The sequence below is a fragment of the Equus quagga genome, chromosome 14 (assembly GCF_021613505.1).
Source record: "Equus quagga isolate Etosha38 chromosome 14, UCLA_HA_Equagga_1.0, whole genome shotgun sequence".
In the NCBI taxonomy this organism is placed as follows: domain Eukaryota; kingdom Metazoa; phylum Chordata; class Mammalia; order Perissodactyla; family Equidae; genus Equus; species Equus quagga.
The window spans coordinates 87,058,535-87,079,812 of NC_060280.1; the positions used below are offsets into that span (position 1 = coordinate 87,058,535).

At 43.1% G+C, this 21,278-nt stretch overlaps 1 protein-coding gene across 1 annotated transcript; it reads left to right on the plus strand.

The window, feature by feature from the left end:
- Positions 1-2,753: 2,753 nt before the first annotated feature.
- Positions 2,754-16,667, plus strand: LOC124252043 (zinc finger protein 709-like). The gene is made up of 4 exons (XM_046685140.1): positions 2,754-2,861; positions 14,406-14,532; positions 14,737-14,797; positions 15,188-16,667. Exons 1-4 carry the CDS (start codon positions 2,859-2,861, stop codon positions 16,665-16,667), a joined length of 1,671 nt encoding a protein of 556 aa, XP_046541096.1. The 5' UTR covers positions 2,754-2,858.
- Positions 16,668-21,278: the final 4,611 nt, after the last annotated feature.

A 21,278-nucleotide genomic window follows, 5' to 3' on the forward strand; every position in this document is an offset into this window, starting at 1 on the left:
AGTCCTCCAAAACCAAATGGCACTGGATGTCTTGACAGCAGCACAGGGGCATGCTTGTGCCATTATAAAAATGGACTGTTGTGTCTATATTTCTGACTACCATCAAAATATCTCTGGCTTCCTGTCTGATATGAGCCACCAAATTAAATCCATGTCTGACCCTACCCTATCTCTAAATGATTGGTTGAACTCCTGGTCAGGACCAGGTTTCGGGACTACTATCAAAACCTTATTCATTGGGTTAATCATATTGCTTGTCTTTCTTATTATAATTTGCTGTCTATTTCGTTGCTTGTGTTCCGCATGTCAACAAAGTTTCACCTCCTGGACCACCTCTCGTCAAATGATTCTCTCGTCTCCAGAGGATCCATGTACCTTGTCAGCCTTGGACTCTGCGGGCACAACCTTCCAGTCCTCTGAACTTCCTACCTGTACCTATGGCCCCATTTAGGGACAGCTCTATGACCTTGCACAGCTGTTAGTAGTTACAGGAGACTGACCATTGTCCATATCCCCAACAGATCAGGGCCAAATGGGTTCAGGGGGGCTTATGATGAGGATTATTTTAGGCTGGTAACTTTTTAAAAAACTGCAGGTGGGAAGGAGGCTCTGAGGAGTGGAATTTGCTTGCCCTTTGATGAGAGATATTTGCATTTGTGAAGGAAGTCTCCATCTGTGGGGGTGTCTCCCTCTCTGCACCAGGAGGAAGAGGGGATGACCTTATCTCTAGAAACTTTTAATGGGGACTGCAAAGACTTAAGTGGTGTTTATTGTGCTTGTCTGGTAACCCTATGTAGCTGACTCCCCCCCCAACCAACATCCTCCAGGAAGCACAGAACATCCTGACTTAATCCGATCTGATTGTTATCTAAAGTCACAGGACCACCCAATAACCAGAAACCACCTGCACTGACACCATTTTACTGACTTTTTTCACATATTCTTTCCTTTGTCTTGTAAAGAGATAACTCACAGGATGCGGGGTCGGTGAGCCGAGGAGTCAAAAGAAAGATTTCTTGGACTCTCAAGATCTGGCAGTAGTGCTCTTTTATTTAGAGAATAGTACAGAATAGCATGGGGACAGGACCCATGGGCAGTCAGAGCTTCTACTGCTGGCATGGGGACAGTGTCCATGGGCAGGCAGAGCCACTGCTGCTGCTGCATGGGGACCAGACCCATGGGCAGTCAGAGCTCCTGCTGCTGCCCTGAGTTGAGGGTTAGCACTAATTTTATAAGGCATGGGTACATGACTTATTTTTACTGGAAAAAGAAAAGATGATGTAAAAAGTCATTAAATGATTTCAGTGCAGATGGGGTCTGGTTATTGTGCGGTCATATAACTTTTAGATACGAATCTGGCCATATAGATCGGCATGTAGGTGAGGATGCCCTGGGCTTCTCTCCCTGGGGCAGCCCTAATTCATACCATAAAAAAATCCACTGGGTCATATAGTAGGCCAGGTCACCTTGGGCTTGTGGGGACCTGGAAATGGCCACCCCAAGATATGTCTCTTTGGCATCAGGATTATTTGAGGCTGATTGCTTTTGATAAACTGGGACAGGGAAGAAGGCTCTGAGGAATGGAACTTACCCTTTGTTAGGACACGTTTACATTTGTAAGGTAAATCTCTATCTGTAAAGGTGCCTCCCTCTCTGTACTAGGAAGAAGAAAGGAGATGACCTTCTCTCTAAAAACTCTTAATCAATACCAAAGGCAAGGACTTAAAATCTGCATTTTATTGTGCTAGTCTGGTAACCTCCTGTAACTGACTTCCCTCCCCCTCCCAATTTTGGCATTTCTTTAAGGATTAAGCATCTTTCCTTAGGCTAGGAACTGATTGCTGCGCTCACCTGTGACCGCCCAGCTCCAGACAATCGACTTGCCTCCGGCTACGCCCTCCGAGACAGCAGACCACTGCCTGCTGTGTCCATCAAACGCTGTGCTGACAGGGCAATCTTGTGACTATTGTGGGAGGGACATTTCAATCACATGTGAAACACCCTGTTTGGGCGTATATAACCACTATGTGCACCCCACTTCTTCAGTGCCCTTTCTTCCTTCGGGAAGAAAGGCCCCGGGCCATGGTTCCTCATAAAGCTTTGTTTAATTTTCTCTTGCTATTCTGTCTCATGTGAATTTAATTCGTTCTCCAGCCAGACGAACCCCCATTTGCGAAGAGGAAATGTCTTCCTCCCCTACAGGCTTCTCTAGCTGGGGCAGCCTTAATCCACATCATCACATACCTATGCCTTAAGTTTAGCTCTAACCCTCAACACACTGCAGCAGCTCTTTGCTGCCCATGGGTCCTGTCCCCATGCTATTCCATACTATTCTCTGAATAAAAGAGCACTACTGCCAGACCTTGAGAGTCCAAGAAATCTTTCTTTGGACTCCTCTGCTCACTGAGCCCGCATCAGTCTGTACTTGCACCATTTGAAACTCAGTACTTCCCCGTGCACACCAGCGCCCAAGACTTCACAAAGAGCTGGGTGGAAACAATAGAGGCAGCCCCAGGCCAGGAAAAAGTTCTGTTTAAATGCAAACGTGCCAGGCGAGTCTGGTTCCATCCCGCAGCCTAGGCGGGTTTGGCTGAGCCCTGCAGCCTCCCACCTGCTGTCACTCTGGCATGAGGGGGCGGGGCGTTTGGGATCGTCCACTCAGGGGAGGCTCTGGCGCAGGTGGGTGGGGCCATGCACTGGACTTCCTGTGAAGGCGGCTTCTGGCTGCTGTCGTGCTGCACTTGAGGTGTTGTCTGCCTTAAGGGTCCTGGTGGCTCTGCTGCAGCCTCTGTCGCGCTGTGACCTGCACTGGCCGTGGGGGACGTAGGAAGGACTCAGGGGACCCAGGAGCACTAGAAATGGTGAGGGTGCGGCCCTGGGGTGAGGACACGGGAGGAGAGGCTTGTGGGAAGCGGCGGGGCGGGCCGGCCTCCCGCGGTCCCCTTCGGGCTTGGCGGCTCCGAGTCTGCGGTGGCGCCGCTCGGCCCTCAGGCCCCTCCGGCCGCAGCGTGGGGGCGGGGCGGGCAGCCGGGCCCCGGGCTTCCTGTGGTCCCTGCGCGCGGCGATCTGGGCCGGAGCCTCTCTGGGCCGCTGTGCGCCCGCAGACCCGCGTGTCCCAGACCGTGGGGGGACCGCGGGAGGGTCCGCAGGACAGTCGGGTCTCGGTCTCCGGGGTCCCTGTGCGAAGGGGCTGCGGTCTGTGGGGTCCCCAGGGCCTCCTTTCTCCTCGGAGGGGACCCGTTTTCTCCATAGTTTTCCAAATGTTTGGGCAGCAGCGTCTCAAATCTACAGTCCTTTCCCCACAGGCTGCTCTTCCTGGGACTGACAGTAAATCCGTAAATTTTCAGATGCCTCCCCGCACTCCCAAAGCCACTTCCCCTCTTTCATTCACAGGATCCTCATCAACACTCCGTCCTCCATGGCACGTTTCAACCAGACCCGATATTTTAACCGTTTATCATTATCCCCCAGAGCCATGGATGGCTCTATTTTTTTTTTTTTGTATGATTTTATTTTTCCTTTTTCTCCCCACAGGGCCCACCCCCCACCCCAATAGTTGTATATTTTAGTTGTGGGTCCTTCTAGTTGTGGCATGTGGGATGCTGCCTCAGCATGGCCTGATGGCTGGTGCCATGGCCGCGCCCAGGATTGGAACCCACGAAACCCTGGGCCACCGAAGCAGAGCCTGTGAACTTAACCACTGACCACAGGCAGGCCCAGGATGGCTCTATTTTAAACATTATATTTGTGTGTGTGATGAGGACTCCGGGAGCAGAGAAGTCGAAAGAAAGATTTCTTGGACTCTCAAGGTCTGGCAGTAGTGCTCCTTCATTCAGAGAACGGTGTGGGGACAGGACCGTTTGGCAGGAAGAGTTGCAGTGGATTGAGGGCAGGGCTAAACTTATAAGGCATAGGTATGTGAGTTATTTGTCTACAAGACAAAGGAAAGATTGTGTAAAAAAGTTGTGGGGCCGCCCGGTGGCGCAGCGGTTGAGTTTGAACGTTCTGCTTTGGCGGCCCAGGGTTCCCCAATTGGGATCCGGTGCGGACATGGCACTGCTTGGCAAGCCATGCTGTGGCAGGCGTCCCACGTATAAAGTGGCGGAAGATGGGCACAGATGTTAGCCCAGGGCCAGTCTTCCTCAGCAAAAAGAGGAGGATTGGCAGCAGATGTTAGCTCAGGACTAATCTTCCAAAAAAAAAAAAAGTCATTAAAATGGCGGGTGCAGTTGGGGTCTGGTTATTGGGTGGTCCTGTAACTTTAGAAAGAATCAGATCGGATCAGGTCAGGATGTCCTGTGCTTCCCGGAGGATGATGTAGATTGGTATGCAGGGCAGGATGCCTTGGGCTTCTTCCCCTGGGGCAGCCTCGATCCTCATCATGTGGATATTTTACATGAGAGGAAAGCAGAAAATAACCACCTGGAACCTCATTGCAGGAAATGCCTGTGTCTCTCCCCCAGGATCTTTCTGGGCTGAGACATCCTATGGGAAGTGCTGTGGGTGGAGGTTCCTGTTGAAAAAATGTCCTGGGTGATCTGTCCCATGGGCATCCGCCCACCCCCCCGTTTGTGAATGAGAAAAAATTATTCACTTATTTAAGTCTCGGTTTTTCAATAAGGATAAATATATTTACTGAACAGACCTTGGAAGACACTATAAAATAGTTCCAAACAGGCAAGAAAGAGGTGAATTTCAGGAAAAATATAATATTCGTTTGTTACGTTCCATTTGTTAAGAATACTTGTTTCACTCTGTCTTCACCTGAGCATGTGTAGTAAGTTTCTGACGTCTGTTCCTACTTTTGAATGTTTTCAAATGAAATTCTAGGGCTTAAAAATGCTGACCACAAGCGTTGAAGTGTGCTGTCTTGTCACGGAAATAATGTCACCAGGACCTGGAACAGAGTTGTCATCCCAAAGCGTGCATCTTTGGCATAAGGGCTATTTTGAGCTGATGATTATTAAAAAATAGCAGACACAGGCAAAGCTCTGAAAAGCTGGAAGTTACCCTTTTGTAAGGGAAATTTACACTTAAGAGAAACGTCCCTTTGTAAGGGTGCCTCCCTTTCTGTGCCAGGAAGGGCAGGATGACTCTAGATCTCTAGAAACTCTTTATCAGTGGAGAAGGCAAGGAGTTAAATCTGCAGGACAACTTGAACCTTGTTCACTGTGCTTTTCCTGCTGACCTCCCGTCACTAACCCCATCTTAACAGCAAGATGTTAAAGCTCTTTGTCACAGGAGGCGGCCAGCCAGGAGCCTGTGCGGAAGAGAAAGTTTTGATCTGCCAGTCAGACCTCACCCTGCCAGGTCTTTGCATCCCAGCCGGCCCTCCTTGCTCCCTTAAGCCTCAGCCCATGCTCTGGATGAGGGAGCCAGAGTTGAGAGCCTGTCCTCCTGTCTCCTTGCCAATCGATGGCACCTTCAACTGTTTCTTCTTTCAAAAACTGGTGTGCTGTGGTCTCAGCTTCTGTGCGCATCAGGTGGTGAGCCCTCGCTGAGTAACAGTAGTAATTTACCTTTTTTCTTAAAGGAATAGACATTTGTGCTTTTCTAGTTGAAGTGGTAGAAATACCTTATACTTTTCTTCCCTACTTTCCATGGAAGGACTGCGTTTAAAAGCTTTAGCTGGATTATTGAAACACTGGATTTGTGTGATTTAAAATAGCAATGATGTTCCAAAGCATCTCCAGTGAGGAGCAGAGGCTCCGGGTCCAAGACCCAAGCTAAGGCCCCCTTGAAACTGCAGAGGGAAGGCCTTGCAGGCCCAGCTGTCCTTCCTGGGGAGTCTGCCCCTGCAGGTGTCCTCCTGCTCACACCCCCATGGAAGGAGCCTTTATCCTGAGAGGAGCTGCAGAGCCCTGGAAAGCTGGGGGTGCATGTGCTCATGGGGTGGGGAGTGATGCCCTTTTTGAGGTTATAACTGTGGTTCCTTGCCTGGACATTTTTAGATGTTACATTTGAGTTTTGCACCCACACTGTAGGTGCACTGAGAGTGTAATCTGTGCACAGTGGGGAAGTCTGTGAAGATCAGGTGTTGTGTCCTGTGGACAAAGGGTTCATGAATTTGGAGTTCATGTGGGTCAGAACCTTAGACTGAATCCTGCTGAGAGTTTCCTCACATGTGAGAGTGGGAACCTGGGGGAGGCAGTGCTTCCATGCTCACAGGAGAGGGAGGGTGTGTGGGGCTCCCAGAGTGCATTCCTGTGACTGCTCAGGGCTTCCCACCCTCTTTCACCAGGGACTCGCCCTCTCCAGGGGATCTGTCTCAACTGGGAGAGTCTATACCTCAAGTCTGGGAATATGGTCCCTTTCTGAGAGTGGGTTTTCCTTGTGAACTGCAGGCCAGCAGGCTGCTTCTGTGAGCTGATTGGAATATTCCTGTTTCTGTCCTCGGATTCCTTGATCAGTTGAAGGTTACAATCCTCTGATTCTAGTTTCCATTTGCACTTCGCATTTGGAAATGTAATGTCAGAGATATGATGTGAGCAAGGCAAGAAAATTGTGGAAACAAACAATTTTTTTCCATTTAGACAGGAGAACCTCAAGATGTGAGATGGGTGTATTTCAGTTCTCAGGTGCATTTTCCATGTTTAGGTCAGTTTTGTGTGTCCATGTCCCTAGAGAACTTTGACATTTAAAAGGCTATACTATTCCTAAGGCAAATGAATTTTATTTATTTTCTTATTGTTTGTGTGTGTGTGTGAGTGTGAGGAAGATTGTCGCTGAGCTACCGTCTGTGCCCATCTTCCTCCATTTTATGTGGGATGCTGCCACAGCCTGGCTTGATGAGGGGTGCTGGGTCCACACCTGAGATCCAAACATGCGAACCCCAGGCCACTGAAGCAGAGCAAAGTGAACTTAACCACTATGCCACCGGGCCAGCCCTGAATTTTATTTTAATGGATGTGGGGAAAAGGCACTTGAATTTCTATTTTCACTGAGATGAGGAATCAGGTCAGAGCTTGTGTAAATCTTTGGAATTCCTAGTTTATTTCAGGGCTTAATTGCAAACCCATAAGATATTATAATATGGTACTCCTTCCTAAAAATATTCCCAGGGTAAATATAGTGGAGGGACAAACCAAAATGCCCCTTGTGTTTTTTGTTACAAAGAGATTGGTAAATTTTTATGGTTTATAGTTTTATATCCATTAGTGTTTAAAGGATTAAATCTTGGAATGGTTTCCTATGTAGAAATGTTAAAACTAAAAGTTATTTAAAAGTAATGATCAAACATAGGAAAATATGGCATATATAAATGTCTCTCCTTATTTTATTTTATTTTGTGTTTGAAGAAGATTGGCCCTGAGCTAACATCTGTGCCCATCTTCCTCTATTTTATATGTGGGACGCCTGCCACAGCATGGCTTGACAAGCGGTGCATAGGTCCATGACCAGGATCCAAATTGGTGAACCCCAGGCCGCCAAAGTGGAGCACGTGGACTCAACTGCTGTGCCACTGGTCCAGCCCCTGTCTCCCCTTATTTCAAGTGAATAATACATGGGAATGTTTTTTCTTTCTTTTGAGGAAGATTAGCCCTGAGGTAACTGCTGCCACTCCTCCTCTTTTTGCTGAGGAAGGCTGACCCTGAACTAACATCCGTGCCCATCTACCTCCACTTTATATGTGGGACGCCTACCACAGCATGGCGTGCCAAGCGGTGCCATGTCTGCACCTGGGACCCGAAGTGGCGAACCCCGGGCCGCTGAGAAGTGGAACGTGAGCACTTAAACGCTGGGCCACTGGGCTGGCTCCTGCATGGGAATGTTTAAAAAGTTTGTAAGAGAGGACAGTAACTTAAGACAACTTCCTGCCCACATGCCCTGCCCCACTCCTGCTCTCCCTCCAGCTACTCTCGAATGACCAGTTTTGCTCACTGCTTCATCATCCTGTTAGTGTTTCTTTATATAAAAACAAGCTAGTGCGAATGCCTATTTTTGTCCCTCAAGTTTGTTCTTGTAATGAGTGGCCAGGGTTTGATGCTGATGCTGTTTGATGACTGAACACTTAAGCCTCGCCCTCCCTTTTCCCCTGAGCCTTCTTCCCTGACAGGCTGATGAGAAAGCCTGGAGGCTCCTGCACTGTGCACTGCTGATTGCTGGGCAGCTCCTCCTGGGCGCTGTGCTGCCCTGTGTTGCCCTGTTGACCCCACCAAGCCTGGGTTCTAACTGCAGAGGACACTGAGTTGGCAGTTTTGGGAATTCCTGTCCTCTGAGAGCAGGAGTCTGGGAATCAGGCCCTCCTTAATGTGATCTTCTGTCAGTGTCTTGGGTGGCATCTGTCTGTGTGTTGAGAGTGAAGGAGAGACTGAGGCTGGAGTCGCCTTGACACTAGGGGGAGTCTGCGGTTATGAGGATGATTATACCCTGTCACTGAGCTGAGCCCCTCCGATGGTCACTCCTTCAAGAGCAATTATTTCAGAGAAAGAAGAGACAGGAAAGTGCAGCCAGTAGGAAGCAAGATTCCAGAGGGCTCCCCAGGGCCCCTAAGTCACTCTGCTGCTGCTCGCAGCCCTGTACCTGTTGCCGCAAAGATCCCGACCCTCTGGGTTATAGTGGACCAACCACAGTCTGAGTTTGGCCCAGTGAAGAGATTAATTCAACCCAACTTAAGCCCAGGCATCTGAGACTCTATAAAGCAACCAGTTGTCTTGCCCCTTTGTGGTAAAAGAATTCTGGCAATCTCTTGACTCAGAGATCCCCAAAATAGAAGTCAGAGTCACACTTGTATGTACACTAATAGGTCTACAATAGCAGGACACTTGTCATCTACCCTGGGGTTCTGACACTACTGATAGTGACCATGGCACTTCTCAGAGAAAACAGTGCTGTGCTCTCCAACAAGGCATTCGATGGAAGTTTCCCCTCCCCTGTGGGTCTCAGGCTCCTAGAGCACAGACTGGCTTATTGAAATATGTTGAAGTCGTAGCACAACTAGAAGGACCTACAACTACAATACACAACCATGTATTGGGGACTTTGGGGAGAAGAAGAAGAGGAAGAAGAACAGATTGGCAACAGATGTTAGCTCAGGGCCAGCCTTGAAAAAAAATATAACTTGAAGTCAGTTGAATGAGAGATGTCCTGTTTCAGTAAAAAAGGGATGAATTGGATGGATTACAGTGCACGGCGCACATTAGCGTTGACTCTATGTGTTAAACACTGTGTCCGTTCTGGCAAATGTGTATAGACGTGGACCCATCATTTCTGTATCATGGAGTGTAGTTTCGCTTCCCTAAAACTCCTCTGTTCTCCACCTATTGACTCATCCCTCCCTCCAACCCCCAAATCCTTCACAAGTAAAGATTTTTCTAGTGCCTCATACTTTTGTCTTTTCCAGAGTGTGATACAATTGGAATCATACACTACATAGCCTTGTCACATTGGCTTCTTTACTTAATAATAGACTTTTAAAGTTTCTCCATGTATTTTCATGGCTTGATACCTCATTTCTTTTTATCATTGGATGATGTTTCATTGTTTGGATGCACCACTGATTGACTGTTTAATACTTGAAGGACATCTTGTTGAAAATCCTAACTCTTGCCAATTATGAATAAAGTGCTTCTAAACATTCTTATGTAGGTTTTGTGCGAACATAAGGTTTCAGCTCATTTGGGAAAATACCACGGAGCATGATTGCTGGCGCTTACTCTATGTAGTGACAGTGTATCTCATTTTGAAAGGAGGTTCCTGTCTTCCAGTGTGGGTGTTCCAAATCCCATTTCCACCCGTGATGAACTAGGATTCCCTATGGCTTTGCATCTTCACTGATATTTGCTGTTCTGAATATTTTGACTTTTACCCATTTAATAAGTGTTTCGTGATCCCCGTTGTTGTTTTCTTTGCAATTTCCTAATGACATTTGATGTGGAGCATGTTTCATATTGCTTATTTTGCATCTAGATCTCTCCTTCAGTGAGCTGTCTGCAGATCTTTTGCCCATTTTTTAATTGCATGTTTTTCCTCTGACTATTATGGTTTAAGAATTCTTTGCATATTTCAGATACCAATCATTTATCCAATAAATGTTTTACAGAGATTTTCTCTTACTCTGAATTGGTGTTGATCTTCTCTTTACACCATCTTTTTCAGAGGAGGAGTTTTTCGTTTTACTTAAAACTAAAATTTTTGTTTTTTTCTCTTGTGGACCTTGCTTTTGGTTTTCTATGTGAAAATTCATCCACAAACACAGGGTCATCCAGCTTTTCTTCTGTGTTGTCTTGTAGGCATTTATTTTGGCAATTTACATTTAGGTCTGTGATGTGTTTTGACTTACTTTTCATGAAAACTGTAAGGCCTGTGACTACATTTGTTTTGTGCGTGTGTATTTGCATGTGGATATCCATTATTTCTCCCACTGTTGGTTTAAAACACTTGCTTTTTCATTTGAATCTCCTTTCCTTCTTTGTCAAAGCTCAGTTGACTCTGTTCATGTGGATCTAGAAGGAAAGCAAACTTGCTGTACTCTCTTATTAATCCCAGGAGTCGTTTCTGTCATTGTGAGTTCTTCCAGTTGTTGCATAGAGACAGTCATATCATATGGAACAAGCACCATGAATTCAGCTACAGAACTTGTGAAGATGTTCTTTCTCAAGAAGTGGAAGTTCCCCTCTATTACTAGTTTATCATAAATGGATGTTGCATTTTCTCAAATCTTATTTTATATTCGTTTCTCCTCCTTTCCTTTCTGATATTAGTATTTTCTGTCTTCCCTCAATCTCTTTGTTATCTTGACTAGATATTTATCGATTTTATTGATCTTGTGAAACAAGCAGCTTTTTTATTTTCATTTTCTCTATTGTTTTCCCACATTGATATTCATGTCCTTTCTTATTTTATTATTTGTTTTATTGTGCTTGCTTTGGGTTTAACTTGCTCTTCTTTTTATTCTTTGCTAAGGTACATGCTTGTGTTAGTGATCAGAGATCTTTGATTTTTCCAGTGTATTTGTTTGATGGCATAAATTTCCCCCTGGATACTGCTTTCACTACATCCAAGAACCTTTGCTATGCTGTGTATTCATGTTTTTAATTCAAAATGATGTTTCATTTTTCTTGAGACTTCCAGTTTGATACTATGTGTTATTTAGAACTGTATTTTTGAATCACCACACATTAGGGGGTTTTCAACTTTTGCTGGTATTGCCTTCTAGAGGAATGCCTACGTGATGTGAGAGCCTATTTTGTATGATTTCTGTTCTTTCAAATTTGTTAAGGTGTGCTTTATATCCCAGAATGTGGTTTGTTTTGGTGAATGTTCCATGTGAACCTGAGAAGAATGTATATTCTGCTGTTCTGTGAAGTATTCCACAGATTACAATGAAACCCAGCTGTTTCGCAGTGCTGTTCATTGCACATCTGTTCTTCCTCACTTCCTGCCTACTGAAATGTCTAATTCCGGATGAGGGGGTGTTGACTTCTACAGCTGTGGTACTGGATCTGTCTCTTTCTCCTGCATTCCGTCAGTTCCTCCCTGAGGTGTGTTGCCCCTCTGTTGTTAGGCAGGTACACATGCAGCGTTGCTGTGCCTTCTCAGAGAATAGGCCCCTTTATCCGTACCTACTGCCCCTCTATCTCTGCATCTTCCTCAGTTTGAAATCTGCATTATCTATGATGTCTATTCCTCTGGCAGATTCCTTTGGATTCGTGCTGGCATGGTCTGTTTTTCTCCATCCCTTTACCCTTCATTTGTCTCTGACTTTATGCTTAGAGTGGGTTTCTTGTAGACAGCATACAGTGGTATTTTTTGAACTCTATTACTGTGTCTTTCAGTCGTAATGAGACCATTGATGATTAAAGTGGTTGTTGATTCAGTTGGATTCTTATTTAGCAAAACTTCTAGTTTTTCCATTTTTCTCCTTGTTTGTTTTTGTCTTCTACCTTTTTGCCACCTTCTCTGGCTAAAATTGAGCATTTACTGTAATTCTTTTTCTTCTCCTCTCTTAGCATATCAGTTACACATTTTTAAAAGCACAGATTTTAGTGGTTGCCCTTGAATTTTCAGCATACACTTACAACTAACCCACCCCTCTGCCAAGTAACACTATGCCACTTCACTGTGTCCAAGTACCTCTTAACACACTGTCTCCATTTTTCCTATCTCTATGCCTTGTCACATTGCTGTCATTTATTTCACTTGTCCATAAGCTCCTCCTTACCAAATACATTCTTCCTGATACTGGTTTAAACAAAGTCTCATCTGTTGCGCTAATTATAAGAAACATGAAAGATATGTCCCCTCATTTTTTCTTTTTCTAATCCTCCACCTTTGTCATTTACATTGTTTCTGATAAACTTTCAAACAATTTCATTCAAAGTATGTGTACTTGGGACAAATTTCCTCAAATTTCGTCTCAGAAAGTCCTTATTTCTTCTTTGTGCTGAAGGATAATTTTGCTTGACCGAATTCTGGGAAAGTGGGTTTTATTTTCAACACTTTAAATCTTTCAGTCTCCTCTCCTCTTGTTGCATGGTTTTTGAGAAGTAGTCCAATTTAATTCAAATCTTTGTTTCTTTCTCTCAAAGGTGTGTTTCTTCTCTGGCATTTTTCAGTACATTCTCTGTGACGTTTCTCTCGTTTCAGCGTGAGACCCTTGGTTGTGCACTATTGTCCTTTTCGTGTTTAGTGTTCTGTGAGCTTCCTGGATGGACAGTGTGCTGGCTGTCGTTAATTTTAGGGTATTTTGGTGATTATTACTTCGTTTTCTTCTGTGTCTCTTTTCCTTCAGGTAGTCCCATTATCTGCATCTTAAGCCTTCATTTAAAGAGGCTTTCCTAGGCTTTGTGGAAATTGTGTTCTGTCTTTTTTGTTATTTTTGCCCTTGCATTAGACTCCGGTGAATTAGATTTTTTTTTCCCTTAGTACACGCCTTATTAAGAACAGAATATGTGGGGCATATTTCAAAATGCCATCTTTTTTTTTTTTGTCTTTCCCAAGTTTGGAGACACTGGTTTGTCCAATGACCTCAAGGCTCTCCTGCATCTAAGAAGGGTTGTTCATGTCAAGTTTGTTCATTTTCTTCTTGCGAGATCAAGAATGACAGCTTCTAAGCTACTTAGGTGCAGGATCAAAGTCTGGCAGGGCATCATCCAGAGTGGCTGGTCAGGAAACACTTCCTCTTGAAGCTGGAGAAAGGAAATTTTATGTTCTTTTGGAGGAAAGCACTTTTAAATCCTTCATGTATTTTATAATCATGGGCAAATTTAACATCAAGCCATTGTGGTCTTCGAGGAGCTCCCTTGTAATATGCAGCGCTTCTTTCCTTTTTTTTTTTAAGATTGGCACCTGAGCTAACAACTGTTGCCAATCTACTTGTGGGTTTTTTTCCTGCTTTTTCTCCCCCAATTCCCCTAGTACAGAGTTGTATATTGTAGTGATGAGTGCCTCTGGTTGTGCTATGTGGGACACCACCTCAGCATGGCCTAATGAGCATTGCCATGTCCGCACCTAGGATCCGAACCAGTGAAACCATGGGGCACCAAAGTGGAATGCACGAACTTAACAACTCAGCCACGGGGCTGTCCCCAATCTTCAGCTCTTAACCTACCCCTCAAGGGGAGCAAAGCTCAGGGTACACTGTTAGCATTTGACCAGAAAGAGCTCTTATGGCACATTATTATCTCACAATGTGTGCTAAAATTGGTGAGAAGTAGCTTTGAGACCCATAATTATAGTGATCTTATGGTCTAAGTTTTCATGGCTTCTTCCTTGTGCCTGAGCTCTCAGTTCATAGTAATTCCAGCCCCATCAAATCTTCCAGAGTGAGAAAGGTAGAACTGAGTCTATGACAGATACTACACAAGTTAAAAGCACTGTTTCACCACAACAACATTTACATTCAGCCAGCTGCATCTGCTTGCGTGTAATGGCCTGGAGTAGTTTAGGACAATGTGGGCAGCTGGGCTTGGTCAAAGTGTGATTTCACAGGCCTCCTGGACTCTCAGTTTAGTGATGGGACCAGAACAAAAAGCTTCCTGTTGTTCACTATGTTTTTATTCACTGAAACATCCCATAGATTTCATCCTCTGCCTCATGGAGTGCTGTAACCAGTGGGTAATGTGGAAGAAGATGAAAGAACTTTTCTTACAAAGAATCGTTGGTCCACAAATGATATTTGTTTCATTTGTATAGCATTTCTGTCATTTCCCAACATATTCTGGAACTTGTTCTTAGAGAGATATAGGATGTAATGTGATCACAGTAAAAATGTGTAAATATTTCCATGTGTGCATAACATTGTTGCATTGATGAGCAACTGTGTACAGAAAAAAGGGAGTTTGTGATGATCACAACATAGAATAAATGTTTGGAGATAATAGAATCCCATGTGACCTTCCTAGAATTGGAGTCTCAATCCCCAGTGCTGTCAGGCTCATGTACACACATTTGTGGTGTTTCAGGACTCAGTGGCCATTGAGGACGTGACTGTGAACTTCACCCCAGAGGAGTGGGCTTTACTGCATCCTTCACAAAAGAAAGTCTACAGAGATGTGATGTGGGAAACCTTCAGGCACCTGGCCTCAGTAGGTAAGAACGAGGACATTCCTCACGTCATCAATGAAAGAACAAGTGGTTCTTGCCCATCATCAGTGTTCTAAGATGTGGAATGTGGAAAGGGGAGGTTGTTAGTAAATAAAGTAGAAATGGCCGTATATTATCATATACTTTGAATCTAGAAATTTTTGTCTAATTTCTAATATTTGGAATAAACTTTGTGGGTCTGCATTTCAGGAATAACGTGGGAAGATTTTGATATTGAAGATCAGTACAAAGACCAGGGGAGAAAAGTAAGGTGAGTCACACAATAGAAAGCTGTCTCTCATGTGAGAATCCTTGTATGCTAAGAAATTGTTTAAAAAAAAAAACAAAACAAATAAGCCTTGCTTCAAATTTAGCTATTCTTAGAAAATCTTCACCAAATATACTTTCTGACATGTGATGTAGAGGTTCACTTTTTGCAGAATATTTGACTTAGAAATAGTATTAGTGAACCTTATCTATGAATATCACTGTTTGGATAATAAGAAGGGTGAACTGCTCTTTCAGAAAATTCAGTATATTTAATTTCAGAGAATTCACAGAAGGGAGAAAACATAAACATTTCCCATAGATCATAATAAACATAAGAAATATAAAATCATTAATAGAGAAATCATTAACAATATGCTTCTCATTTCTACAGAAAGCATATGGTAGGGAGACTCTGTGAAAGTGAAGATGGTAGTCAGTGTGGAGAAAACTTCAGCCTTCTTCCAAACCTCAGTCTGAACAAGAAAACTACAGTAGGAGCTAAACCGTGGGGATGCAGTGCATGTGGAAGAGTCTTCACGCATCATTCATCCCTTAAAACGCACATTAGGTGTCACAGTGAACGTAAAACATATGATTATCAAAAATATGGAGAGAACCCATATAAATGTAAGGAATGTGGGAAAGCCTTCACTTATCTCACTTTACTTCGAGTTCATGAAAGAACTCATACTGGAGAGAAACCCTATGAATGTAAAAAATGCAGTAAAGCATTCAGACGTTCCAGTCATCTTCGAGTTCATGAAAGAACTCATACTGGAGAGAAACCCTATGAATGTAAAAAATGCAATAAAGCATTCACACGTTCCTGTTCTCTTCAAAGACATGAAAGACTTCATACTGGAGAGAAACCGTATGAATGTAAAAAATGCAGTAAAGCTTTCGCACGTTCCTGTCATCTTCGAGTTCATGAAAGAACTCATACTGGAGAGAAACCCTATGAATGTAAAAAATGTAGTAAAGCGTTTACTACTTCCAGGTATCTTGGACTCCATGAAAAAATTCACACTGGAGAGAAACCCTATGAATGTAAGAAATGCAGTACAGCATTCACTTATTCCAGTAATCTTCAAAATCATGAAAGAATTCATACTGGAGAGAAACCCTATGAATGTAAGAAATGCAGTAAAGCATTCACTTGTTCCAGTTCTCTTCAAGTTCATGAAAGAACTCATACTGGAGAGAAACCCTATCAATGTAAAAAATGCAGTAAAGCATTCGCTTCTTCCAGTTCTCTTCGACTTCATGAAACAACTCATACTGGAGAGAAACCCTATGAATGTAAAAAATGCAGTAAAGCTTTCGCACGTTCCCGTTCTCTTCAAAGACATGAAAGACTTCATACTGGAGAGAAACCCTATGAATGTAAAAAATGCAGTAAAACATTCACTTCTTCCAGTTATCTTCAACTTCATGAAAGAGCTCATACTGGAGAGAAACCCTATGAATGTAAAAAATGCAGTAAAGCATTCACTTGTTCCAGTTATCTTCGACTTCATGAAAGAATTCATACTGGAGAGAAACCCTATGAATGTAAAAAATGCAGTAAAGCATTCAAATATTCCAGTTCTCTTCGAGTCCATGCAAGAATTCACACTGGAGAAAAACCCTTTGAATGTAAAATATGTGGTAAAGCCTTCATTTCTACCAGTTCTCTTTCAAAACATGAAACAACGCACACAGGAGTGAAACCTTACAAATGTAAAAAATGCAGTAAAGCATTCGCTTCTTCCAGTTATCTTCAACTTCATGAAAGAGCTCATACTGGAGAGAAACCCTATGAATGTGAAAAATGCAGTAAAGCATTCATTTGTTTCAGTTATCTTCGAGTTCATGAAATAAGTCACACTTGAGAGAAGCCCTATGAATGTAAAGAATGCAATAAAGCCTTCACTGCTTCCAAATATCTTCTAGTCAATTTAAGAAGTCACACTGGAGAGAAAGCCTATGAATGTCAGGAACGTGAGAAAGGCTTTAGTTCCAATGCAAACTTTTGAGTATATGCACAAATGCACACTAGAGGTAAAACCAGATAGATAGATATAAACAATTTGGGACTTTTGTCATCGCACTTCTTTCTTGAAGGCATGAAAGGACTCACTGGATAAAAACGTCTTGAATGTTCACAGCATGAGAAAGACTTCAGTTGGCCTACACCCTTCTATGTGAAACGCCCACCAAAAAGAACTGTAAACGTAAGTCATATGAGAAAGCTTCATGGAAATTAATTTGTATATGAGGTTCTACAAAACTTTCAACAGGAAAGAGTCATTATCAAAGGGGTAAATATATTATATTTATCAAGCCTTTCTTAAAGTGGAAGATTAGACTGGATTTCTATAAATTACTTCAGAAATGAATATTGAGGTGAGGTCATTCTGCTTGTCATCCTTCATAAATAGTAAATAAGATTCATAGGTAGTGCATTTCCCTTAAGTCAGTTAATTTTTTATCTTTAGTTTTTTTAGTAATGTTTTAATTGTTCTGTGTTAAATGGATATTGAAAAATGACAGTTTGTATTTATTGTGATTTTCTTACTGGCCTTGTATTTACAGTTCCTGCATATGCCTCATCCATTGTACATATTGTACATGTTTCAGAGAAAGCTCCTTTTTGGGTTGGTGGGTGGAGGAGTCTGTTTTTATTTTCTGTACTATTAAACAGTTGGGAAAAAATTTATGTTGGGCAAGTTTATCCAAGAGTGTACTTCCTGTGAATTGTTATTTTCCTATTTGGGCCTTTGCTGTTTGTCCTTCCTTCTGACTGGTATTTGGTGAATAGACTTTGAATTAAGTAGAGGCCTGTGGCAGGGCAACAAAATCTAGAGCTTGACACATCACCCCTGTAGTGCATCATGTCAGTGAGGGTAATCTGAAGAGCTAGATCTTTAAGAATCCATCCCATTGCTGGTTCCTTGTTGGAATTCCCCAATGTCCTCACTTGCATGAAATTTGGAAGGCAGAAGCACACAAGGCCTTAGGCAGATTTTCAAGCCCCCACACAGGGTCGGGAGACAGTTCCATAGGAGCTTCAAGGACACCATCTTCCATCCCTTTTTCTGGATTCTTTGCCCTTCTTGTCAAGAGTGTCTTGGAAACCACCAGCAATTAGTTGATTTCCATTTTGTTAGAGGTGCATTTTCCACCAGTTTCACATCAAAGATCCATTCGAGGGTAGGATCTTTGTGTAAGGCCTCTTGTGTCCACCAGGAAGCCAATTCAGACCTTTGTGGTGGGAGTGTTCTCTGATTCCCCTTTTCTCTAGATGATAATTGAGTAAAGTCTAACATGTATAGGAAACACCTTTGCTGTTCATAGTGCTAGTGAGCACATTTTCCTGCTTCACCATGGCATCTACAATGGGATGTAAAAAGAAGAACCTGCGAGTTTGTTTCTCTGCTGCCTTGTGCAGCAGCTGCTTGACCCAGTTCTTCCATGTGAGAACAATCAGCTTTTTCTTGTTGGGAAGACTGTGTGTTTCTTGTTACTTGTAGATTGAATGTATTCCCCCAATGTGATATCAATGACCTGTGAGTGTATGTCAATAAAAGTATGTCCATCTGTTTGGGAAATGAACACTTCTGTAGTTGTTTCATTGATATAGTTTATCAACTGTTCCAGTGCATCCTATGTTAATATTATTGTGGATTTCATTTTTGCAGGCTATGTTAATATCCATTTTTGATTATGGATTTTCAGATATACTTTGCAAGGTTCTTCATCTAATCATTATACATTTTGAGTCAGTTTTATCATGTGTGGACCAATTCAGGTGTTTCTTCATCAGGCAAACTGTAGTTCTTATTCTTTTACATTTACAACTTTTGTCATGAAAATAATTTCTCATTCATTTTTAACCCCAAAATTAAGCACCATGTTTTTCTTCAGTACCCTCTTCCGGTGACCAGCAGGATTGCACCTGCAGTCAGAGAAGGGTGTAAGGAATTCTAGTAAGAATGACCACAGACCTAAAGGACCTTGAGGTGTAACAGTAATGGTGCTAAAAGGACTTCTTACAAGATTTGGCCTGCATTTGTGGATTTGACTGCTATTCAAGGAGGCAGGTTATTTTCTGTATTCTATGATGTGAGGAGGTGTACTTAATTCTGACTTCTCTAAACTTTTTTTTTGTGAACCGAATCATTGTTTTCTAGAAGGCAAAAACAACGTAGTGAAGGTAGGTTAATTTTTAAGAAGTTCCAGCCAGTCGTTTTGGTAAGAGTGAGGAAAATGGCCATTTTTAGGATCTGGAGTTTTATCCTTTATCATTTTTACCTCTATGGTCACAAAATACTGTTAGTTTGTCGTGGAATCTGTACTTTTAATGAACATGCTGTCGGACCCTTTTCTCTTCAGCAGAGTAAGACTTGGCCTTGCAGTGGATACAGCCAGCTCCTGATCCTCTGGAACAGCTTTGCCTTTCCTACTTACAGTCAAAACACCGATGTATTTCCTATGGTGAATTGGACACTGATTACTATGAAGTACCTCATTTACAATATCTCCTTTAGACTCAGTTGAGGCCTCTGAGTTTAGGTAAATTGTGAGACAGTGAAACCCAGCCAGGGAAATAGGACGACTGTGCCACTCTGAAGCCTTTCCTTTTCCGAGACTGTGCTCTTGCTGGTACCGTGTCAGCGTCCCCCACAAGCCATGCAGTGTGGAGTCAGTGTACACACTGTAGCAGAGCTGAGAGACAGTAGGATCTGGATACAGAGCATCAAACAGACAAGTCTGGCAGTCCTGGTGCTTCCATGTTTGTGGAAAAGCAGAAGTGATGGACACAGTGAAGCTTTGTTTTATAGAATACAAATAAGTCCTTTGAAGAAAAGTAAAAAATGGCATTGAGCTAATAGGCTGAGGTGTTTTTATATCTTTTCTATGAGGGTATGAGTGAGGAGGATGTCATTATTATTATTATCTGGGACTTGAGACTTCCTATTGACCTAAGCCACAGATATTTGTATTGCCTTTTGTTTTTAAGGTCATTTGAGAGGATTTTTATATTACCATCAAATACTTAAAATGTTAGCATATTTGGCATTTTCGTTTTGCTGCTCTACAGACTGGAGTGTGCAACATACACCCCAGTAAACCATGGAGTTCCCACTTAGAGAGACAGTTGCCTTCACCTGCCCTGTTCTAGCTCATCCTGAGTGAATTCTGAGTAGAGTGACATCTCTGTGGGTCTGCTGTGATCTCCCCGTGGAAACACCACAAAGAGTTCTGGCTGGTTAGAGGCAGCCATCCCAGGAATAATTGAGTGAGCTGGAGAGAGAGGGTATGATTTTTAGTAACATCGTAATTGAGTGTAAGAGGAGAAATGGGAAATTTTCAATATCTTTTCATCACAGGAGTGGCTGGAAGTCTTTAATTTCAATGGTCCAGAAAGCCCTGGTGCTCAGGTAGCTGATCACAGGTTACCTTTCTATATCCTTAGATGTCCAGCACATGGTGTGGAAAATTGGGGAAGAGCAATAACAGCTTCAAGGTTTAAAACAGCAAAGGGAACAGGATGTTTTCCCTTTTTCTTAAAGTGTAAATTATGAATTGGGTTTCATTCAAATGGACACCACAGGATTGTTCTTTTGAGGTGATGGGATTTTTTTCACCTTTTGATGGCAGTATTCCTAACATTTCTGAAAACTTAGGAGGGCACTTAAGTATTTTATATATGTGTTTTATATATAATTATTAGAAAATGAATAATATAATTGCTTTCATATGCTAGAAGACTGTCAAGGTCTCCTGAACCTGGATTTTTATGTGGTCAAACCTTTGCACCACTGTGGCATCCTTCCTAGGAAGATTGCAGGACTGAGATGAAGGACTCAGTCCTCAACGGGCCTTTCTGGCAACACTGGCTTAGTTGAGAAAACACCCCTTAGGGTTGCACCTGCCCTCAGCTCAGACTCTTAACTAAGAGTGAAGTGAGAGGGCTCCCAGACATTGTCTTTGAGTTTAAATCAGGTTCGTGGACAGATCTTTGGAAATTCTGAGGTCTGAAACAAAGTATCCCAAGCATAATCTGCCTGGGGACATCCTCGTCCATGTGCATTAGCATCAGTTGTTTTTGGTGCCATCCATAGACCATTGCCAGCTCTTCATTTGCCAACTCAAGTCTACTCTGTGCCTGCTGACTTGGAAAAATCTTTAGAAATCCACATGTCTCACTGTACATTTTCTCTGAGGCAACAGGAGGGGCCTGAGCTGAGAGGGTGACAGAAGCAGTAGTAGAAACCATGTCATGGGCACATTCTGTTACCCACAGTGACTCAGCCATCTCAAATTTATCAGATCTGCTTGCTGACTTATTCACACGACACTTACAAATTGACGTACGTTGAATTGGGAAACAAAAGGCTGTGGAATCTTTGAAATAACATTCCATTAGTGTCCCCCTCCCCACAGTCCTTCTCAAAGATGCCTTAGCTGCCTCTCATTGAGCATCCAAGCGTCTATAG